Here is a 26,212-nt window from a genome sequence, read left to right as displayed (position 1 = left end):
GTTTTGGTCTTTTTTTCTAATACTATATGTAATAGGTAAACTATATTTGGTGTATGAAAATATTTTATGATGTATATGTCGGTCTTCCAGGTTTTATTTGACCTTGACCTGATTTTCACAGTTCATTGCTCAGTGGAATTTTTGGGGTTTTGGTCTTTTTCTTAAACTATAGGCAATCTATCAACTATAGGTGTTGTATGGAAGGATTGCAACCTGTACATGTCTGCCTAGTATGGTTCCTCAGACCTTGACCTCATTTTCATAGTTGATTGGTCCATGTTTAATTTTCTTGGTCAAGTCGGTTTCTTAGAAAACTATAGGTCAACTATATTTAGTGTATTGACTGATTGTAAAGTGTACATGTATTTCTTGTTTGGTTTATATGACTGTGACCTCATTTTCTTGGATCATGTTCATTTTATGTGATAGTTGTAGTAAAGCTTTATTTGTAGGACTATCAACATAATATCAATGGTTAGTAAAGAAGGCGAGACATTTCAGCATGTGCACTCTAGTTGACATTTTAGTAAAAATGTTGATGTTGAATTGATTTGCAAACAGTATTGTCAACATAATGGAATTTTAAGCGACTGTCATACAAATGAGAGGTTTAAATAGATACTAAACAAAGTTTAATCCACCATTTTCAATGCCTGTACCAAGTCAGGAATATGACTGTTGTTAACCATTGGTTTGATGTGTTTGAGCTTTTGATTTTGTCATTTGTTACAAGGATTTTCTGTTTTGAATTTTCCAAGAAGTTCATTGTGTCTGTTATTTCACTTTTAAGGTCTTTCATTGTGCTGCTATGCATATGGGCCAGTTTAATATGAAAAGGGTAGAGTGCATACAAATTATTAAAACCCTAACACATCCCTAATGTGCATGTCCCAAGACAAGAATCCTTGTATAGGTTGGTGTTTGCTACACAAGGTTGTTTTTTTGGTTTATTATTGTATACTGGTAAATCAGGTCAATGGTTTTCTTTTTTCGCATTTTGTCATCCAGGGAGGAGGCTGTTCACTACTTATATTACATATTTTGCATTTTGTTGAAGTACTTATGGTCACCTGTATTTATTCACATCTTTGTTCCTTGGTCTTTATTGATACTAGTCCTCTCATTTGCAATACAACCACATCACCTTATCTTTAATTATAAGACAGATTTCTTCTATAACTAGCACTACTATCATTTATGATTTGACTGTGGATAACGTAGAGCAAGGTTGCATGGTCAATTGGTCCGAGTACACAGTTATTTCGTAGTGCATTTCCTTTAGACAATAAATGGAAATAAAAAAAATCCCACCTGCGCTTTCTCCATAATATTTTTACAGTGTGTTGTACTACTTTTGGGACAAATTATATCAAAATTATAGAAAACTTCATTAGCTCGAACTCAAAATATGGACAATTTTATGTGAAGGGGGGCTTGAAATCTTTTGACAGTTTCCGAAATGCTAATTTTTGACCTTTTTCAACTGGACCAAATCACTACTTTACATTATAATTCATGAATCAAATTTTTTTTACAGTGTAATTTTATCCCCCTTCTTGCTACTTGAGGCATAAAACATAAATAAATAAATTTGGAAGGGGTATAAAAAAAATTGACAAGTAACACACTGTCCACAGTAGGGACTATATTCGTGGACAACGAAAATCAAGGGACGATAACTGTGTACTCGGACCAATTCTTACAATTTGAACAGTTGATTGACATTTATATAAACATAATCAAACTGTTCAAATCATAAGAATTGACCAGTTTGATTATGTTTATATAAATGTCAATCAACTCCCCATCTACAAGACTTTTTTCCATACTACTACAGCATGCAATAAAAGACACCTGTGACTGTCTATTAGTGAAGGCTGGATGGTTTGTTTTTTTGGGGGGTGATCTTTGTTGTTGGGTTGCTGTCCCAATATTCTCCAAATACCTCTTTTCTAAACAAAGAAAAAAAATAAAATGTGTCCATAGTAAACGGATCAAAACTCTTAATTTGGCAATAAAATTAGAAAAATCATAGGGAACATGTGTCCCGGTACTAAGTTTCAAGTTTCAAGTTGAGTGGACTTGATCAAATACTACCTTGACCAACAACTCTAACCTGAAGCAGGACAGACAGACAAACAGACGAGAAAACATAATGTGTCTAGAAGAAGCATAATAAAAACACAATTATAATGAATGTTTTATTGATGTTAAATGGAATAAAAAATTAAATGATTCAAAATGATTAAAACATGTATAGGACGACATAACAATAATAACTCTAACAAACAGATCATTAGGAATCATAATATTAACAATCATCTTCTTCATTGCAGGAATGGTGAAAGTTGTATATATATATAATACACTTTGTATATAAATTGTCTAGGATTTAACTCTCAAAACTGCTATGGTTTTCATTTGACCAAGGTGCTATCACATATTTTTTGGAGTGTCTTATAAGTTTGATTATAATTTGATTAATCGTGTTGAAAATAAAGACGTTTCATTTCTTTTTGTCCATTTTGATATATACATTCAAGACCAAAAATTTATTCATAATTTAACAATTAATTTATCAGTAAGTACACAACTGCTTAATTGAAAAATTAATTTGTCAACAACTTATTTTACAAAGCGGAGTTTTTGAAAGTCCTTATAAGGTATCTTTGATGAAGGGTATCCAGACTAGGTGCCATTTTTTGGTTTTGCAATCTCATTGAAATACACTCTCTTCTGTTTATTGAAATTCTTTTCTTTAAAACTTGATTGTCTACTAGCAAATCATTTTAGAAATATTCAGTAAATGCTCTGAATTAAAAATGTCTAAAAGAGTTAAATCCTAGATTCACTATCTAATAGAATAATTGTATTATCACAAAACAATAACATGCAATTTTTGCTCAAATGCATCTCATCATACAATTTCTCAAAAAATCATTCATTTCTTTCACCAAAAAATAATTCTTTCATCTGAACAAAACTATTTCTTTCATCTGAACAAAACTATTTCTTTCATCTGAACAAAACTATTTCTTTCACTTCAACAGAACCATTTCTTACACTTCAATATAAATATTTCTTGCACCCAAACAGAACTATTTCTTTTACCTACACAGAACCATTTATTACACCTCAAAATAAATATTTCTTTCACATAAACAAAACCATTTCTTACACCTCAAAATAAAGTCCATTCACAAGATACAAGACATAGTTTTGTTTCACTTAATCCACATGAGCAAAAATTGTATGCCTTAGAGTGAGGTCAAACTAAACTTTCTAAATCTACTACAAAAAAGATATTTTTACACATATATTACACTTACATATGTCAAATATTTTAATTCTGAATCAAATCTCAATCTTTTCAGAACAGAAAACTATAAATATGAGAAGATATGTGTTCTTAGAACACTAATGTATATTATGTTTGAAGTTGGTATACAAAAGATTTACAAAATAAATTTTCTGTGTTGTCAAATGAAAACATCAAGAACTAAAGAAATACAAGATTTGTGTTTGATGCCATTTATCCAGTGCTGAACACTTTTTAAATTACTATTTCATCAAAATAAACTTATGTTTTGCATTACAGTTAAATCTCTCAGTGAAGCTAACAATCTAATAAAAAAAAAATGTTTTAATATGCATACAGAGTTTTAACTTTGTAAATATAACATAATCACAAACTTTAATTATTGTTGGTATTTTAAAGATAACTTGCAATTTTGCTTCTAAAACTGTCATTATAAAAAAAAGACAAAAATCACATTCAGATGTCAAACAAGATTTCAACATGAAAATGTATCTCTTAACTGTTTCATGAAAATACTGAATATTTTTACGACTGTAAAAATACTGAATATTTTAATGACTTATCTACAACTAAAATGTAAGTTTATCTCAAAAAAGATTTTTGCTTAGATTTGATTGCTTCTTCTGTGGAAGAAAAAAATTTTGAATCGCCACTTTTTACTATTTTTAAACTGGTTTACACAAAATATGCAAACACAAATAGAAAAAGTTATTTCATATGCAAGAACACACAAGACAATATAGAAGAAGATTCAGACAAGTATCTCCTGCAATATAACCTGTGCTTTCAGAAAACCTGTTTAATAAAAACAAAATCTATTGGAATCTTATTCATATCACCTTGCTTAAAAATTAAAAAGCAACGGTATTTTGAACACTTTGTAAAACCAAACATTCTATGACTAACAACATTTCTAACTTGACACATTTAATATTGGAATGTCTCAGTATACATTTTGAATGATAAATCAAACTTAATATCTTTAACTTTGACACTATAACAACTATACACACTTCATACATATATTTACATGAAATTAACACTGTAGCACTAATATAAAACTTCCGACACAAACTAAAACTGTGGTTTTCATGATATTATTATGCTCAATGCTGATAAAATACAATTTATATCATGAAAGTAAAATCTGGTACAATATAGCTGATTAAATTCGTAAGTTTTGTAAAATGTCTGTAAAATTTATAAATGGCATATATGTAACTTAAAAGGGTTAAACCTCTTAAAAGATTATAAATGAAAACTGAAACATGTCTTTTTAAAAATAAATTAAGAAATAGCATTTTCTCAAGTTTAACCTGCAAACAAGCAGAAAGGCAAAAATGTATCTGAAATTCAAATGTGTTTAAAAAGTTGAGTATCTGAAATTCAAATGTGTTTAAAAAGTTGAGTATCTGAAATTCAAATGTGTTTAAAAAGTTGAGAAATAGCATTTTCTCCAGTTTTACCTATAACCAAGCAGAAAGGCAAAAATGTACCTGTTTTTGGTATGAAAATCTACGAGTATGAAATAATGTTTAAAATAATAATGCAAGCATGATATAAGGTAGGGTTAGAGTAGGGTGTAAGAAGCAATAAATATAAAATGACAGCAATGTAACAATGACAACTAACTTTTTAAGAGTCAACATTTTGTGTTGACAAAAAAGGTTATATTCTTAACTGTATACTTTCTAAATGATAAAAAAAAAAATGATCAATTTAAAAATCAATCTGGTCCATGTTTCTACTGGTAATAAATTTTACAGTTATCCTTAGAAATCACAAAAATTTACAAGCAAACATGACTTGAGAGTACTGTGTATTACAAACAAGCACTGTGACTCTATGAACATTTACTATAGGACTTTTAATTGATGAAAACATATGTAGTTGAAAAGTAATTTGGTTTTTAAAATTAAATTTTTCATTCAAATGTGCATATCTAATGTTGATTGTTATAAAACTAAGTATTTAAAGTACAAAAAAAGTTATAATATTGCTGCCAATTGTAAATGATATGCAACATAGTCCAGTGATACAAACGGTGAAAGAAAGTTATATACATTATATGAAAAATATGTGTATACAGCAGACAGTTCAATTATAAATCATTAATTAGTGCCCCATTTCTAACTTTTCAGAACTCAGATTTTGTCTTGGAAATTTCACTAGAAATTGAAGAGCATCTGAAACAAAAAGAGTTTTTTTTTTGTTATTGCATTTGAATTCTAAATTAGATTATTTCTTCACTTATCCCTCTTTAAAAAAATGACCCCCAATTTCAAATTTTTCTATTATCTTGAACTCATCAGCCGTTTCGAAGACGAGATGATAAAAATTAAAGCACTTTAATGTGAACAAGAATTGACATGAAACATTTTTACAAGTTCCTCTACCAAAGAATGGTCCCCTCATATCTGATATTTGATTATTGAACCCATCAACATTTAAATTACAGTCTGCTGTATGATAATATAGTATTTATAGAAGAAACATATGTGCAGATATTTATATATATAGAAACTTTACATCCACAACCAAAGAACTAAAAACCCATCACCATGGCAACAATTGTCTGTGAAGTAAACATTCATATGACTAGAATAAGTTCATTTGTAATTTGGATTTCTGATTTTGATGAATGGTTGTTAATGCATGAACATTTGTTGAGCATCAAAATACAAAATGTCAATTTCTTTTATTCTTCCGTCACCAACATCTGAAAATGAGGCGGAGACCCTGCACCTTTGTGAATGACGCTAAATCTTGGTGATCTTCATTGACCTGCTGGAAAGGGAATGGTATGAAAATGTGAAAAGCTAATGTTATGTGGCGATACATATGGTTTAGGCATATTAGGCAGGCAAGTATGACTAGAACATGCATTGTGCACAGAAGGAGAAGATGGTGGTGGCATGCTATTCTTACTATTAATTGTACTATTGTTGCCTTGACTACTACAACTATTTGGTAAATTTGATATTACCATGCCACTTGGAACTTTCCCTGGAACAAAACTTTGTGCCGAGGGATTCAAGTTGACATTACATGAATTACACTGTGACAGAGGCATCTGATTGTGTGCCATATTCCCAACATTAACAGGTTGAGGTATATTCTGGGGTGCCAAAATAATTGGTTCACCTTCACACCTTGATTTTTCAAGACTTAAATATTTCAACAAATCAAGATATTTGTTTGGTATTTCTTTGATAGGCTTGATAAGTTTGAGATTTTTATACATAAAATATTTTCTACGTTTGACAGTCTTATAACCATGATCTGACGATGTTTCTATCTCTGGAGGAGGAGTGCTGACAGAATCGGATATTGACATATCTGAACTATTACCATTTCTCTCGATCATGCTACCCTCGTTGTTTTTGACATTATCTTGTTCGCTATCATTCTTGTTTGCCTCACACCCACTATCATTCGATATGTTACTACTTCTATCATCATTTTCATTACCATTGTCAGGACTATGTGTCGTTGGTTGTATGAAAGTTGAAAAGACGGGAGCATAATCAACTCCATTACTAGGACTAGTTTTATATTTTGTTACCGGGGCAGACTGACATAAAACTATCGGAGACTGACCCTGTGTGATTCCATTGTGACTAGCAGCCATGGAGTGACTCAGAAGACTAACAGTTCTGTAATGCTGAAATGAAAAACATCTTCTATTATTGATACTTATATTTGATTATAATAACATTGCACTTTATCTATCACCTCGGTAATCAATCCATCCCAATTGATTTAAATAATTTTTAATATGGGGTATACCCACTACATTGGTTGATTGTTAGTTGTTTAACGTCCAGTAGCAAATATTTCATGCATATTCAGTATACGCATTAGATACAAATACAGTTTCATATTTAGAGCTTGACATTGTTTAGACACCACTCCATTGTTAAACTTGTTTTTGTTGGTTGGTTGTTTCACATTGATGTACACTCTCAAATGTCATACATACATTTGGAAGTCAAGGATTTAAAGATTTAGAGCAAAAATACTCTGTTTTTGTTTTGAATTCTCATTTTAACTTAATGAAAACAATGTATTCACTGTGTACTACAAAATAGTTGTACTAGTGATTTTTGAACGTTCAGAATAGCCTTGGTATAAAAGTTACAAGATGTGGCATGATTGCCAATGCAACAATTCACATGTATTCAATTCTAAACTTGCTTTAAAATTGAGAATGGAAATTGGGAATGTGTCAAAGAGACAACAACTCGACCATAGAAAAAACAACAGCAGAAGGTCACCAACAGGTCTTCAATGTAGCGAGAAATTCCCACACCTGGAGGCGTCCTTCAGCTGGCCCCTAAACAAATATATAATAGTTTATTTGTATTGAAGTACTAAGTCAGCTACAACTGAATTGTCCCAAAATGTTCTTCATTGTCTGAAAAGTTTGTAATTTATTCCATTGAAACATCACAATCTGAAAAGTTTCACTTTTAGATTCACTTTTACATTTACCCATTGTAAATTGTGTAAATATCTCACGGCTTGCACATATTCATAAACTATTGCTATTATTAATCTTTGTTATTAGACATATAATCAATCAGGTATGATCCTATGAATGAAAAGTTTATGCCATCACAACACGTTTATATCATGTAAACGCTACTACAATCTATTTGTCAATAGAATTTCTTACGTTTTTGAGAAAAATGAATACTTACACTGACACCAAGGTTAAAGAAAAATCTCAGTGTGTTGATATCTGAAAGAGAAAACAGAATTTTAAAAATTATTAAATTAAAGTTAGGAAGTGACAAAAGAGGCAAGTTTTATACTTTCTATTCAAGCAGTAAAAAATCGTTGAATATGATAAAGTCACGGACAGTACCAATTTTTCATTGCTTTCGTGAACAAAATTTCTAAAGGCTGTTGTGCAATCAACATAACCATAAAAATGAAATTCCATGAACTTGCAAGTGTTAATTATTCGATGAAAATAAATTAATCCATAGTACCTAATTTGTTCTAATCCAAACATAGAGGCCTTGTGCGGCCATGTTCTCTTATCATCAATTAGTATTGTCACTCTTCATAAAATACTTACCATTAAGAGGGAGATCCAGTCCCCTGGAATCTTCAGAAGGAGGATAATCCACATTAACTTCTGTAGGCATAATCGTTTCCATGAATGGAACATAAACAACGGGATTTGTCATACTTTCTTGTCCCATCATGCCGTTCTCACCATTATAGGCAACCATAGCACCACCATTCATCATATGAGGTGGCATCGGTGGTGGCTGGCCATCCATACCAAGACATGCTACAGGCACATTCGTATGTGGATGTGGTGGTTGGTCCATCATTGGACCGTATGCCACAAGTGGAGGTTGATGGAAGACTGGTGGTGGCTGCATTGGGACAGCCATTGTAACTGGTGGAGGTGGTGGCATATTAGATACTGGTACTGCTTGTTCTGAAAAGCATCATGTCATATTATATTGGAAATGTTTATCCAATTTTCACTTAATCTTCAAATAGTAGAGTAAACAACATGCAACTGTTGAAGGACATTACCCATAACCGAAATGATATAACACAGGAAACATTTACCATAGAGTGTAAGGTATAATAAACTACAAATTGAGGACTCATTCTAAAAACCAATTAAACCCTAAAACCTTTCTTAAGTTATGTACTGAAAGGTAGTTTTACTGTATACCTAGTACTTAATTACAATACTATCTTACCACCAACTAGTAAATACAAATAGAATTGTCAAAAGAATTTGAATAGAATTCAAGCAAAAGCAGCCTTAATAGCTTTAACTAACTTTCGCTGTAACATTTTTGTTCTAGACACCAAAGTAAATTCTTAAATAAATTGTCAATATGATCCAACAGTTTCCCAACATATCCATGTTAGTTATAATACTGCAATTTCTCACTTTCAAAGAACTTCATTTACTACCATATTCCAATGCACCATTCCAAATAACCACATACTACTTGCTACTAGTAGAAAGTCCCTTATTTCATTTAACTACTATCATACCTTCCAATTACAGACCACCCCATCTCTATTAACAACAATGCCCTTTTTAGTCACTTCTATATCCCCTTTCCAAAAAATGAAAAACCCTTTGTTCTATAAACTGAATGCCCCTTCTTATTAACAGTCTATCTGTTTCACATTCCCCACCCCTTTCTATAAAATGCCATGCCTACTTAAATTAACTGCTGTCAAACTTTCTAATAATAGATACACACCCTTTCTAATAACTCCCATGCCCTGTTTGTATTAACTACCATCCCAACTTCCAATAACAACCCCACCCACTTTCTTTAAACTGTCATGCCCCTTTTTAATCAACTAACTTTCCATCCCACCTTCCAATGACTGACCGACCCCTTTCTATAAGTATCATGCCCCCTTTTTTATCGACTGCTGTCAAACCTTCCAAGGTCTTCCAATAACAGCCACACACCCTTTTAATTAAATGCTGTCTAATTTTCAACAAACAGCCACACATCCTTTTTATAAATAGCTACACCACATTCTTACTTACTGTCATTCTGTACATTAGAAAGAGGAAGAGGAGGAGGGAGAGCTGCAGGCTGAGTCATGCGAGGGGGGAGGTTCTGTTCAACAGTCATTGCTTTCATCTGTAATAAAACATAAAACCCATCCATAACAACAACACCAAGGCTATCAAAACATGCATGCAACGAAATAAAATATAGGCTTATATCAAGGAGCTACATCAATACACACAGACATGAATTAATTATGAATATACAAAAATTTGTATCTTTGAGAAAACAAACAATCAACAGTACAAATATGTTCACTTCTGCTTACGATAACATGGGATTTAGAAATAAAAGAAAAAATTAAGTTTGTAACAAATTCTTTCTGTAAATTTACATCAATCAATCAGTCCTCTTTTATACAAGGTTAGAGCAAAAGTATAGGAAATTCTGAAATCCACTTTTTTAAATATGTTGATATATACATTTCAAAATTATAATATCAAATGCATGCATGTGTATACCGGAAAACCTAAAAGTCATTTATATTCATTGTGATAAATAACCAGATGCTCCGCAGGGCACAGCTTTATACGATCGCAGATGTTGAACCCTGAACGGTTGGGGCAAGTATGGACACAACATTCAAGCTGGATTCAGCTCTAAATTTGGATTGTGATTAAATAGTTGACACAGCATAGGTTTCTGACACAGAATGAATGTGGTCTAATGAGACTTAAAATATTTTTTTTGCCTTTGAGCAATTCACTATGCTGTTGAATATTAATCCTCACAAAAAAAATGTTTTAAGAAATTCTTTTTATTTATGAAATCTGAAATGAGAAAAATTTAACCACCACCCCCCCCCCCCCCCCCCCCTTTTCCCTTTTTCCAAAACTTATCTCAATTCAAATTTCTAATGGAGTTTGCAACAATAACTACTCATTTAAATACATCATAAAATATTAAAATGTAAAATAAAGCGCTTGTTATCACTGAATGGTAGAAATTGTTTTAATTTATCAGTTGATAGTAAAAGTGAATATACATTGTATATTGTATAAAAAAATGATTTAAGTTGATTCAACTACTATTCTGGACAAAGAAAGATAACTCCAATTATTGTGCAATTAGATATTTCTTGCTATTGCGCAATACTGTGCAATTGAAAATATTTGATATTGCACAATACTGTGCAATTGAAGATTTCTTGCTATTGCACAATACTGTGCAATTGAAAATTTTTTGCTATTGTACAATACTGTGCAATTGAAGATTTCTTGCTATTGCTGAATACTGTGCAATTGAAAATTTCTTGCTATTGCTGAATACTGTGCAATTGAAAATTTCTTGCTATTGCACACTACTTAATATAATAATTTTGGATCCTGACTTGAACCAACTTGAAAACTGGGCCCATAATCAAAAATCTAAGTACATGTTTGGATTCAGCATATCAAAACAGCCCAAGAATTCAATTTTTGTTAAAATCAAACTTAGTTTCATTTTGGACCATTTGGACTTTAATGTAGACCAATTTGAAAACGGGACCAAAAATTAAGAATCTACATACACAGTTAGATTTGGCATATCAAAGAACCCCAATTATTCAATTTTTGATGAAATCAAACAAAGTTTAATTTTGGACCCCGATTTAGACCAACTTGAAAACTGGGCCAATAATAAAAAATCTAAGTACATTTTTAGATTCAGCATATCAAAGAACCCCAAGTATTCAATTTTTGTTAAAATCAAACTAAGTTTAATTTTGGACCCTTTGGACCTTAATGTAGACCAATTTGAAAACGGGACCAAAAATTAAGAATCTACATACACGGTTAGATTTGGCATATCAAAGAACCCCAATTATTCAATTTTTGATGAAATCAAACAAAGTTCAATTTTGGACCCTTTGGACCCCTTATTCCTGAACTGTTGGGACCAAAACTCCCAAAATCAAACCAAACCTTCCTTTTATTGGTAATAAACCTTGTGTTTAAATTTCATAGATTTGTATTTACTTATACTAAAGTTATGGTGCGAAAACCAAGAATAATGCTTATTTGGGCCCCTTTTTGGCCCCCAATTCCTACACTGTTGGGACCTCAACTCCCAAAATCAATCCCAACCTTCCTTTTGTGGTCATAAACCTTGTGTTTAAATTTCATTGATTTCTATTTACTTATACTAAAGTTATTGTGCGAAAACCAAAAATAATGCTTATTTGGGCCCTTTTTTGGCCCCTAATTCCTAAACTGTTGGAACCAAAATTCCCAAAATCAATCCCAACCTTCCTTTTGTGGTCATAAACCTTGTGTCAAAATTTCATAGATTTCTATTTACTTAAACTAAAGTTATAGTGCGAAAACCAAGAAAATTCTTATTTGGGCCCTTTTTGGCCCCTAATACCTAAAATGTTGGGACCAAAACTCCCAAAATCAATCCCAACCTTCCTTTTGTGGTCATAAACCTTGTGTTAAAATTTCATAGATTTCTATTCACTTTTACTAAAGTTAGAGTGCAAAAACTAAAAGTATTCGGACGACGACGACGACGCAGACGACGCAGACGACAATGCCAACATCATACCAATATACGACCAAAAAATTTTAATTTTTGCGGTCGTATAAAAAGTTAAAAGAAAACTTAAGTAATGTACACTTACCCGCCTTTTTTGCCAATGTTTAATAATAGATCCTAAAAAAAGATGAGATAAAATTAATTGTTTTGTTTTTCATTTTTATTTATCATTCAAATTCACAAGAGGTATTGTAGTTTCAAGGGAAGTCATCACAATAGAAATTTTTCTAAATATTAAAATACAAACTGTAATAAGTTAGAATTGAAAAGCTTTTAAAACAAAAACAAAAAAAACAATAATGAAATATAATCATTCAAAAGGACAAAACATTACAGATTGAAATCAGAATGTGCAATTTTTCTATCAAACTGCAATTTAATTGGGGAAAAAAATTGATAAAATTAATTACAGAATAACTAATCGAAGAATTCAAATAGAGAAAAATATTCAACGAGTGACCGAACAACACATTAATTCACGAATGTGTGTAGCGCATGAGTTAATTATCAGTGTTGTTCGGTCACAAGTTTTATTACATTGGCAAATGGCTCTTTTTTTGTGAAATTAATATAGAAAATGTAAGGAACTATATATTTTTCCTACGCATGTTTTGATCCGACGTTATCGACGTCTTGACAACGCCTATTGTTGTATGACGTCAGAGAGTGAAATAACCACGTTTATTTCACATGTGAAATTATCGGTTTTTATTTGACTGGGAAATCAATGTAATTCATTGCAACCAATGTAATAATTTTATATAATTACAATGATAAAATGATAGTTTTACATACAACATAATTAACTCTCAATGATAAAAATCAGAAATATAATATGTTCCTGAAAATTGCAATATGCATTTTATTTATCCAACTGATTTTTAAAAAAAAAAATTAGGGCAAAAGTTGCATGAAATTATGTATTATAATGACAATTAAAAATAATAGTTTACCTATAAGTTGTCCTCTCGATGGCAAAAATCACAAAAATATCAAATACTCCTAAATAATATTCAAATGTCTTATTTCACCAAATCACTACTAAAGTTTTGTGACTTACTAGCTTTAGCCGATTTGTCTGGACGTAGTCTATCTACATCTACTTCTCTCCTGAAATTAAGAAGGAAGTCCTGGTATTAATAAAATCTCCATAATACAGATATAAGATTATCTACTTACAAAGGGCCATTACAATTACAAAACAATAACAAGATGCATTTGACATCACAGGATTATCTCCACTTAGAAAGGTCCATTACAATTTCAAAACAACAACAAAATGTAGTCGAAATCACAAGATTATCTCCTTAAACTTAAAAGGTCAATAAACACTTCCAGTATAATAATAAGAATAAAGACTGAAAGGGTCAATAATCATTTTAATTGTCTAAATAAAATGCATTCCTCCTCAACTTATTAAAAGCAAAATTATAGCTGCAAGTGTACACGAGCAATGCAAAAGTGTGTTTTTATAAATTTTTAATCTTATCTGATGTAGGGTTGCATTCACTTAATTTTAACTGCTTATTGGTGTTATTTATTATTTATTTTTTTTAATTTCTGGGGGAGGTGTCAGTTCCAAGTTTTATAGAGAAAAAATTTAACAGCTTTCTTAAAAAGGTTTATTTCTACATTTTATTTTGAACATGCAACTATTCCAAACCTAACAAATATTGCTTAACACTGCTTTGCAAGGGTAGATTAAATATCTAAGAGAGAAGAAAGATAAAGATGCATATCAAAACAAAGGTTTCAAACATGTCCTTAATATAAATGCCATTGAAGGTTCACTCTCCATGAAGCCTATCAACTGTCAACAGAATACTACAGTAGCTTTGTACTTGTATATTCAAGACCAAATGGGAGACAACTCATAAATATTATTAGAATAACTAAGATGAAAGTTGACTACCATTTGAATGCAGAGTTCCTCATAAGATATTAAATGTACATATTAAAGTATTTAATTATTACAAGAAAAAAAACAATACTTTATCTTAATACTAAATATTGCTGAGATCAGCAAGATACAGGTTTCCATTTTACAACAGAGGACTTGAGACATGTGGGATGCCTACCTTTCACCTAATTCTTCAATAAATGCTACCACAGCTTTGTTGTCAAACACTTCTTGTATGTGTCCATGATATAATTGTTTTCCTTCTTCAGATACTATCTACAAACATAAATAATCAATGTTATTATTTTCATGCTTAGGCTCACAAGAGTAAACGATTAACCTTAATCATTTAAATTTCAATTCAGAAAGTATCTGTTCATGATCACCATCTGACCATATACATCTTAAGTAGAAGAAATGTATGGATTTGTATGAAATATATAGCAATTGAATATAACAATGATTTAAGCAAAAGATTTTTTATAGGTCTTTTAAATTGTTGTCATCTATTTGAAATTGGACACTCATTACTCAGTATGTTTTTAAATTCCAACTTCTTAAATTTCAGGAAAAGCATTTGTTAGCTTTTAAATCCAAGATCATTTTTTGTTTTCAAAATTGCTGAATTTATATGCTCGATTAATTCTGATGAAACTTAATACACAACTTCCTGATTATATGATGGGAAACAATAAATTAGTTTCTACAGTGCAAACATCTTGTTATATTGAAATCAATGGTTAAGCGTAATATTTGGAGAGGAATTTTAATTGCTGTTGAAAAGACAAGTCATCAGGAGATATCCAAATTTTTTTAAAGTCTATAGCTCTCACTGATATTTAAACAATTGAAACATATATGAAAACTAATGTCAGCTAATTTTCTAATACATAATAGAGGGGGAGATAGGACCTTTATCCGGACTCCGGGATCGTGATTTTAAGCTCTGAATTTCAGGATTGACCATTTCGGGATCCTGGAATTCTTTTTTCAAATTACTCGATGTCAGGATTTTAATTTATTTATTCGGGACCTCGGGATATCGTGTTTTTAAGCCCGGGATTTCGGGAACAAGACCCCTCCTAACCCCCTCATAATATATAGCACTCTAAAAGACTTATTTGTCGATTTCATATTCCCGTTTTGCAGTGCAAGTACCTCATCTATGCTTTTGCTTGTTGTAATAATGCACATCAGAATATAGGATGATCGTAAAATAAGAATATAAAAAAATTAAAACCAGACATAAAACACATTTTGAATATATGAAAGTATTTCGAAAACACTGCATGGTCATCTTTAACATATATAAATTAGCTAAGACATTGCTATGCAAGACTAAATTTCTATTTACCTACTACATGTACTAAGAGTTAAAATCCATTATAACAACAATTCCTGTCCACGATGACATTTAAAAAGGGCAGAGGGTTCCACTATATGTATAAATGATTAGATTATGAAATTTTAAACAACTTATACTTTTTCTAGTCGTGACTTGCAAACATAAATAAATAAACAAAAATATCTCACACATTGGAGTGTATAAGATATAAAATAAATATCAATTATGTTGTTGGGCGTTCACATTAACTCCCTTCAACCGGACAATATCACAGCATTTCTGCAAAAAGATTCACCCATCCGTGTCTTCAGACTGGCAAACTCCCTCTATTTCACTTCGGCATTTAAATATTCACAACTATCAGATGAAAGATTTCTCACACTACTATTTACCCCAGTATGATAGGTCTCATAAACTTTAATAAATAATTAATCCATTAATGTAAAATTGTCCTGACCTTGGGATGTCTGCTGAATTTTATAAATATTTAAAAATTATGTAATTTTCAAAAGCCTTGAATGTAAAGAAAACCTTTTTGTTGATGTTTCAAGTGTAATATAATAACTTTTACTTTTGACAGCAATTTCTTTGTTTTATAAATCCATTAATTTTTTAAATGGATGTAAATTTGTCCCGATCTTGGAACATCTGCTGAATTCAATAAATAATTTTTCAATAAATGACGGGCATGATGGGTTATTTTCGTTCTTCGTGATCGGGGCATTTTTTTTTTATATTTTTGTGATCCATGATCATGGAAATTTATTTTCTGTGAATCTTGATTGACAAAAAAATCAACTCGTGAATCTTGATGAGACCCCCCACCCCTAATCAGGCCTCTCATATATTTTTAAAATTCTATAATTTATAGCCTTGAATGTAAAATAAAAGAAAACATTTCCAGTTTATCGTTGTTACAAGTCAAATATATTACTCACTTTTTAAATACTTTGATAGCAAATTTTTTTTTTAATAATTTAGAAACATAACAAATTTGTTCCGTTGATTATATGATTCACATTTACATAAAATGTATTATGCCGTATTTCAGTAGAGGGAATTACAAAATGGATTTTTTGAAGGGTTACATAATTTTGTTTTAAATGAATGGTTACTAGTAAATAAAAATTTATGTTCAATTATTATTTATTTGCTGAATAATAATTTTCAAAAAAACTTAAACAATATATGTTTTATAATTAGTAATTATACTGTCTATATTATAAAACAAGAGTGCACATGCTAAAGTGTCTTGCCTGATTGAATAACTCGGGGAAACAAACCACAAACATTAATGTATTCTAATGAACCGAGGTCAAGGTCAGATGAACCCTGCCAGACAAACATGTTCATCTTACTATTATGCCGCAGGCATACATACTATATATAGTTGACCTATTACAGTATCTGAGAAACAGACTCAACATTGGAAGATATCCTATCCCAGCAATGTAAAATTATTGTCTGCAGAAATATGTCAAAACTGATTGGTCAGATTTTATATCATGTCACCTTAAAATGTTTGTCCTTTGTGATGAAAAATAGAGTCCCTTGATTTGGACCCAGCTGTACAGCACATTTCAAATGCTGATTAGTATATACATTGTATTTTAAAAGAATTTTTTTTTTTATGGCCGATTGAAAATGAATACAATTTGAACACTCTTTTTAGTGGATATATTGTTTGGTTTATGCCAATTAAAATGTTTACATTTTACTTCCCAACATCAATTTAAGTGGAAACTATCGTTCAAACAGTTGTTTTTTAATTCTGTAATTAGCAAATATTCTGAACATCACCAATCTTAATGTCTCATTTTGCCAGAGGTCAGCATCCGAGGATAAGAAATCATTAGCTAGGTTAATATAAACTGGGTGGATTTAAGTATAGATATCATCTATTAGAATCATAGCGTGGGGTGTCAATTTAAATGTAGCATACATTTTCTGTCTGTTGAACCAATAAGTTCATACATATTTGCTCTAACTCATTTTACAAATCTAGTGCATCAAGTCCAAACAGGGTTTCCAAGGAAATGAATTTCTTTTCAAATTGAGAAAAATACTCAAAACTTGTTGTTTTTAAATATGTTTGTCATCTTTTGGTGCATTAATGATGACCATAGTTAGCAAATTCTCATTAAATTACATTAAGCATTAAAAATTTGATACACATTTCATTGAAATTTAAATGTGCAGTCATTCATGAGCAGTGACAAACATATCTTTTTCATTAAAACTGTAACTGTAAAATGCATAAAATGAAAATAAATCTACTTTATAGTGTCAAGTTGAAAAATATTTCTTATTCTGCTCGACATTTTATTTTGTGTACTTTCATACATTTGATTCTTTATTATTTTTTATTTAAATAAAAGATGCTTATTCAGACATTTTAACAATTTTTTGTTTTGGTTGACCTAATTATAAAACTCTTTTACAATTTCATAGCAATCTCTAGAAGGATCCTGAATACTCAGTATAATCAGATTACACAATTACTAAGGGAAGAATTAAGCTGATCTCGTGTTAACCATATTTCTTTATAAGAGGTGGAAGAATAGTGGACACAGTATAAATTGCTTGCACTGACATTGTTTGAAATGTGAAATCAAAAAGTACAATGAAAATACAGCATATTCTGTTCAGTGAATAAAATTACAAAACAATTTTTTTCTCCAAAAGATACAATTAGCTGTTCTATGTAAGAAGATTGCCACTCCTTATATTCAAGGTTCTGTTTAAAAACTTCTCTCGGGAGACCTGACCCGACTATTGGCCTGAATAAGATGGAATAAACTGAATGTGACATGAAGAACATTAGGTCATTCTTTGACTTCTTGAACTCTCCAACTTGTCATGTACTTAAGTTTCCAATACGACTTGATTAAACTTAGTACATGACAAGTATGGTGTAAATCAGTAACATCTGTAGCATTGGGAGTGTCTCTAATCTATATCTATATTTATCCACTCTTCAAAACAATTCTTAAGTAAAACATCAATGAACGATCCATTCATAACATCACTTTTACATACTTCAATCAAAGTTAGAAATTTGCCGTGACAAATCTATTATCAATTTTGAACAATATGAGTTAAGGATCATCATACAATATTGAACAAATTGGTTGTTAAACCCTCCGAGATAACTCAGTACAGACAACCCTTAAAGCTGCTGTAAAGTTTAAAGGCCTAGCAGCACCTATTCCTAGATATTTAAAAGTATCATTTTTGGACGTTAAGATTCTTTTTTTTTTTTTGTAGTCTTTATAAGTAATTTCTGATAGGATTAAAATGCAAAGAGTTTTTAGTTGACAATGAAACCCAGTGCAATGGCTATATTCCATATGGTGTAAATAAATAACACATAGCCTTAATCACAGACATGATCATAAAAAACGATTTAAACCTTACATCCAACGGTGTTAGTAGAGGATCTAGAAATTTTTAGAAGAGGGGGCCCACTAACTGCCTAAGAGTGGACCTGGACCAGTAATGCTTCAGTGATTCCTTCTATAAACAACTATTTTTTTCCACAAAAGGTGGGGCCCTTTAATCCGCCTCTGATGTTTTTAAGTACTTACCATACACCTATCACCAGGACAGTATACAATGGCTTTGTGTCTTGCTTCTGAAATGTAAGACCATAGAATAAAGAGCTCATCAACGAAGCTTCAAATCACATATTAAAGGGAAGATTCTTATAACATGGAATACTGCATGAAACTGGTAACTATATGTAAAGTGGTGCTGTATTCACAGTTCTCGCACACAAAAAATTCCACATAAAAAACAAACAACAGATAAAATTGAGAATGAAAATGGGAATGACCACATTTAGAAATGTCTGCAGCTATCATTGAATACATGTTGAAGGTCTTCGAGAAAAAGGTTGTACCTGTCTCTATTCAAAGACTAGAAATGTTTTTTAGATGTTTAATCAATGAGTTAGTTCATTTCTGAAAGAGACATTTGGTTGGATCTTTCAATAAATTTCAATTTTGACAATCAAATTATGTTTGCTCTAAGAAACTTAACATGTTTCATTTAGTTCCTCAACAGTTTCACTTTGGTCAACGGTAGATATGTGGGAATGGTGTATTTTAAATTCAGCAAAATTGAACATCTTTACAGTTAGGAAACGGAGCAAAATTATCAAATAATAGCAAATACTATTAACATTTAAGTTTAATAACAGTTACAAAATCGATTTAATTTTACTAGCAGATAAAAAAAATATCTAAATCAGCATTTAAGTTTAAACGTCTTAATGGGTAAAAATTTCACTACCAATAAACCTCCATTCATTTATATTATCAGACATTCAATAATCAAGCATGAATGATCACAACACATATTTTTTTTTAATCCATGATAGGGTGTAACGTAATGAAATTTGAAACTGAACACAAACCAGTATGTTTAAACTTGTACCAATACACCTTGAATCACGTCAGATGGGAAGACATTCTTTTTAGGCCTAAAATAAAATATTGTTTGTTTCCCCAATCCCGACCGACCCTGCAAAAATGGTACTACTCATAAAATTTTATTGTCAAAACTAAGTCAAATATTATTTTATTCATTTCTGATTTTCAGGCTTGCTGGATCATCCGATAATGTTCAAGCTTTTTGGAAAAATAAAATTATTGCCCTACCTACCTACCCACACCTGGCTCGGCAGGGTCGGGATTGGGGAAACAAACAATATATTAATCAAAGCCTTATGCATGTGACCTTGATAGTTCTTACCTCTGGTGTCCCTCCACTTGGAAAATTATTATTAACAGCAAAATATAATTGTGCTTTATACTCTCAAAAAGAATTCTTCTTTTTAAAAAAAATATTTCCTACTGTAATCACCGTCAATTACTGTGGATTCATTATTATTCGTGGAATAAGTTTTGGTGGACTTGGCGGGTAAGGGGTATGGCAAGCCGAAGTGGACAAAAAGAGCTATTTTCTAATATTAGAAAATGATTTTTTAAATATTAGAAAATTATTTTTTAATATTAGAAATTGATTTTTTAATATTAGAAAATGATTTTTTAATATAAGAAAATGATTTTTTAATATTAGAAAATGATTTTTTATATTAGAAAATAGCTCTTTTTGTCCACTTTGGCTTGCCATAAAGGGGAAACCAAAATGTTTGACAAATGACAATTTTCTACAAGTTTGTATGCAGAATTCAGCAAATTAGATACCTACAAACTTGAAACTTTTCTTTAATCAATGCAATATAGTACCCACTAAAAAAAATCCACAGGACTTGAAACTGCTAGTGTTTCACTATGCGTTGACTTCGGAAATTTGCAAGATTTAAGCTGTAGGGGGACAAATGCAACAAAGCATGTGAAATAAATATCAAATTAAATGTATCAAAGAGTCAAATAATTGTAATACAAATATAATTCAGAAAAGATGCAATTTGATTATCAAATTGATAAAACTAATTCATATGTGACTTAACAACAAGATTTTTTTTAATTCAAATTTGCACTTTTACACATTGTAAAAGCTGTCACCTAAGTGTATGAATATAGATTTGCTTCTCTATAGTTAAATTTTCAAGTTCTGACCGTCTCGTCTCAAGTGGATACATATTGTTATTTACTGGGTAAATTAGTTGAATCTGTGTGTGTCTAACAATTTAAAGGAAAATGTGAGTGCAATGGTTGGGAATTGATGTAGCAGTAAATTACACAAGACAAATATTTATGACATATGGTGTATATCAAAATTCTTAAAGTTTAAAAGAATCCTTTCACACAGAATTATATATAACCAGAATTTGTCCATAGTACAAGGATGCCCCACTCACACTTTCATTTTCTATATTCAGTTGACCGTGAAAATGGGGTAAAAAAAATCATAATTTGGCATAAAAATTAAAAAGATCAAATCATAAGGAACATGTGTACTAAGTTTCAAGTTGATTGAACTTTAACTTCTTCAAAAACTACCTCAAACAAAAACTTAAACCTAAAGCAGGACACATTGACGAACTGATGGATGAACCGACAGATGAATGAGCAAACAAATCCACAGAAAAGAAAACATAATGCCCCCTCTACTATCGTAGGTGGGGCATAAAAATATGTTATTCCAAGTTAATAAAATGTTTCTCTGTTTAAGTATACAAGATAAAAAAAAATTCCTTGTACATTGAAATAATATATTATCTAAATCTTTAAATAAGTTTGACCTTGAAAAGATTACCATATCAAGTAAATGATGGCCACAATATATTAACAGCTGCACAGTTATCTAAATTAATGTAAAAGTCGTATTTGGCTACACTTACAATGAACCAAACAATGTAAAATATTTCATAAAATCCAGATTATCATAAAATGAATTTTCATTAAATTTAGTTTTTACTTCTACTGCATTAAATTTAGTTAAAATCATACTTCCATACAGCATATATAGTTTTAAAACTTCATATGATTTGACAAACTGTAGTTATAATCCTACAGAACAGCATTCATTTTTGCATCAAGCACCTGTTGTCAACAATACAACTGAACAACCTACCTCTTTTGTCTTCTTCCCAAATGTCAAGTTCTGTGTTCCTGTATATCAGTGGATCTAAGGCTTTAGCTATTCTAAATGGTACAGGGGGCTTTATTATAAAGATACCAGTATCTTCCTGAAATATGTGAGAAAAAATTGATGAGTTGCATCATTTTTTACATTAAAATAACTAATGAAATTGGATTTTAATGATTATCTTTCTTTTGAAAATAACAATCCCATCTTCAATATTTTCTCAACATATAGCTTTCATTATATGAAATGTGTTTTTGTCATAAAAATATTTTTCAGTCCATTAAATAAAACCATAAAAATGTATACAATTCTCTTATAATCCACCTACATTATCATATACCAAAAAATTACTGTCCGTTATCATATACCAAAAATTTACTGCCCGTTATCATATACCAAAAATTTACTGCCCGTATATAAAATTTCAACAAGTTAACACAATCTTTAAAATAAAAAACTATTTAGAAGAGGGGAAATTGATATTAAATAAATCTTCAGCAGAAAACTATCTACATGCATTGATGTTGACAAACTATCTTTATGACATTATGACATTAACTAAATCAATGTCTGTTTATCAAACCACAGATGTGCCATCACACAAAGGGAAATAACTCTCGACCAATTTATGATTATTTTACATGTGAAATTTAATATCCTTTTTTTATTTGTTTGTATAATGAACCATATTGTAATCATATACATATTGTAATCAATTAATCTTTATGTATTCATTACAGATAATGACCCCTTTCGTTCCTATGAGCTACTGTGATTAAAGATGATAAATTATCGATTTTGTATACAAAATTTTTTTTTTTTCCATTTTATTTCGTATTTATTTCCCAATGATTACTCCTGTGATATTGACTTATTGACCTTTATCAGGTTTGGTATTGTAAGAAAAAGGTTACAAATATTAAGTATTATAGGTTATGATTATTTAAGGTAACAGACTAAAAATAACAGGCAACTAAAAGATTCTCCACATAGACAGAGAACACAGCTGTTACATATTGATTCCTTTTAAAGTCACGTCTTTTAAATAAATTTAATTTTAAGTAGGACAATAAAAAAATCAATATATATTTAACTTGAATGTCAACAATCTGCCAGAATATGGTTCTTTGAATAAAAACCCAACAATAATCAGAACTGTGTACGTGATAAGGTATATATGCCTTTACTGGTGACCTTATTGCTTAAAAGACCAAGATATAATTTAACCTAATACTAGAAACTATCTATATCTGTATCTTTATCATCTTGCTATAGTTCCTAAAGTTCATAACTGTGACCTAACAAATTCAACTTGTTTCTAGGTAACTTTGTATTAACATGAGCAACACGACCAGTGCCACATGTGGCGCACGATCTGCTTACCCTTCCGTAGCATCTGAGATCACCCCAAGTTTTTTGGTCGGGTGTGTGTTTCTTAGTCTTTACTTTTCTATGTTGTGTTTTGTGAACTATTGTGTGTCAGTCTTTTTCTTTTTAGCCATGGATTTGTCAGTTTATTGTTGATTTATGAGTTTGAATGCCCCTTCGGTATCTTTCGCCCGTCTTTCATGACCTTGTCAACATTCTAGTTATTATCTGGTTTTGTCATTATAAGGTTGCAAAACTATAATAACTTCTAAATGTGTAAATTGTGTTATATTAAATGATGAATTTTCAAATTTTTTTTTAGTTTCCTTTCATGCCTTGTTTCATTCCTTCATATAAAGTTAGTCGGTTTAAACTTCGAGCTTTTAAAGTGATCGTACAAGTTTTGTATCAGGTGAAAGAAGTGTTTTCAGCAGCAAATGTTTAACAAGTTTCCAAAGTAGATCCACTGATGCATTTTATCATATGCTTTTATAATGAACCTGTTCAGTCATGACATATTGACATAAATTTCTTACAGAATCTATTTTCCTTTCTACTCTGCCTGTTAAAATCAGACTTAATAAAATGTGCAAGTGTATTTATGCCAAATATGTTGATTAAAAATGTTTTCATACGGTTTCCTTTTTTATTGGAAGGACACTGACTGCGCAACTTTGCTCGTGGGGCTACTTCAATACTTAATTATAAGGGGTTCTATTACCCCACCTTTTTCATATGATTAAGATTTTTAAAATGTATACCTTTTCATATATATTGCGAAGGTAAAAATGTAACCTTTTCCCATATTGTTTGGGTTTCTAGTGGTGTGTAATGGTCTGTAATGTAAGAGTGGAATACTAAAGTGCCAAAAGAGAACAATTGGTTAATAAAAACATGACTTCATCATATATTTACAAGCTTGAAAAGGTGACCTATTCCAGCAGTATGTCTATCACATTGTATATAAAAGGTGTGCCCCCTCTCCCTCCGAGGACTTCATCATCTAGCCAATACGGATATAATATATTTTATGTATGATTGGTACTTTCCTTTGCTCCACATCATTCAAAGCACAGACTTTCTAAACACTACTTGTTAATGCATAAATTAAGTCTGCTATCAAATGCATTAACAATGCACATTACATATCTATAAATCATGAATGCTAAACTACTATGAATTTAGAAATGTTTGCATTGTTTTGGGTTTGTAATGCAAAGTTTGCAAGGAGATAGGTATCTTATAATTAAGACTGTATTTTTAATTTTGATAGCATATTTTCTATTCAGCAATTATTTAACTTTCATTTGAGTCAATCACAATAATATATGCACACAATAATTTCTGAATTGACAGTAATGGGCAACACTTAAGTTTTGTAGGATTAAGGAAACTACAACATATAATCCAGGATCATCAGCTATAGTATAAGGTCCAGGATGTCATAAGCTTAATACACTACATTTTTAAAACAACAGAATGCCTAAAACATAGTAACTACAATTTTTAAGTTCTAATAATTCAGTAATGTGTCGGATGCAAGTCAGAGTTTATACTATGATGCAGCTTATAATTTTACCAAAAAATGAAAAAAAAATGAAAAATAAGAGCCAGTCAACTTTTTATATTTTAAGTTTCACCAGAGTAATGTATGCCTAGTGGGTAAGGGCTTAGCTCATTGTTGAAGGCTGTACAGTGACCTATAGTTGTTATTTTTTATGTCATTTGGTCTCTTTTGAGAGTTGTCTCATTGGCAATCATACCACATCTTCTTTTTAAATTGTCAGAATTTATAAAATAAGTTTAAACTTTTACCCAACATTTGAAAAATATAAGCCACAACTTTTTATAATCCACAAAATCCCAGTAGTGATGTATTCTTGTCAGCTTATACTTTTACACAATATTCGCAAAATACCAACCACATCGTTTTAAGTTCCAATTACCAGTAATGTACGCACGTCAGAATTTGTACTTTAGAAACTAAAGCTTAATAAAGAAGCTTACATTATTTTTATATCAACTTATAAACTTTTTTTCAGTTCAATTTAACTTTCAAACTGTTTATAATATGTCATTGACGTATTGAAAATTTGTTTTGATTAGAATAAATCATCTTATGTACTAAAAAGGAAGTATAAAAGAACTATATAACACTGACAAAACAGAAATGGTTTTGATTTACAATTACGTAACATAATCTCACATTTAAATGTACAACACTTCAAATCAGTTTGTTACAGATAGCAGGTAACTTTCAGATTTCAATAGGAAGTTTTCAGTTTTTCAATGATATTTTTCAGTTTTACAGGGACTGCAACATTATTATTAAATGGGAAAAGTTCAAGATCAGAGCCATCTGGGTCATGCTGTTTAAGGCATAATGAATTCTTAACCCAACTGTTAAAGACCCAGCAGGAAATTTCAAAAAAAAAGAACATCAATAAATACACTCTATTGTGTTTGATTAATGGTCTATTCTTCATGTATATCTTGAGAATCTAGTCCCATGAATACACAATATATTTAATATTTTTCACATTACCAAAAGAAAATGCTTCAGTCTAACAAATATTCAACTCATGATTCAGAAAGTATTTTGTACAATATTCTATTTAAAACTTTTGACC

General features: G+C 30.6%; 1 protein-coding gene and 1 long non-coding RNA gene across 2 annotated transcripts; both read right to left on the bottom strand.

Moving 5' to 3' along the window:
- Positions 1-2,187: 2,187 nt before the first annotated feature.
- Positions 2,188-3,631, bottom strand: LOC139504966 (uncharacterized). The gene is made up of 2 exons (XR_011659467.1): positions 3,043-3,631; positions 2,188-2,996 (listed from the first exon to the last, which is right to left on the bottom strand). It is a non-coding gene; the product is annotated as an uncharacterized lncRNA (long non-coding RNA).
- Positions 3,632-5,539: 1,908 nt separating this feature from the next.
- On the bottom strand, positions 5,540-25,475 carry LOC139504965 (uncharacterized; the record flags this gene model as incomplete). The annotated part of the gene is made up of 10 exons (XM_071294837.1): positions 5,540-6,983; positions 8,023-8,063; positions 8,406-8,777; positions 9,870-9,966; positions 12,497-12,528; positions 13,472-13,521; positions 14,490-14,587; positions 19,244-19,290; positions 22,200-22,314; positions 25,398-25,475. Coding segments are annotated over 10 exons (1,818 nt in total), but the record flags the coding sequence as incomplete, so codon positions are not given.
- Between the last annotated feature and the right edge of the window lie 737 nt (positions 25,476-26,212).

Source organism: Mytilus edulis, unplaced genomic scaffold (assembly GCF_963676685.1).
Source record: "Mytilus edulis unplaced genomic scaffold, xbMytEdul2.2 SCAFFOLD_685, whole genome shotgun sequence".
In the NCBI taxonomy this organism is placed as follows: Eukaryota; Metazoa; Mollusca; class Bivalvia; order Mytilida; family Mytilidae; genus Mytilus; species Mytilus edulis.
This window is presented reverse-complemented; position numbering and strand designations above follow the sequence as displayed.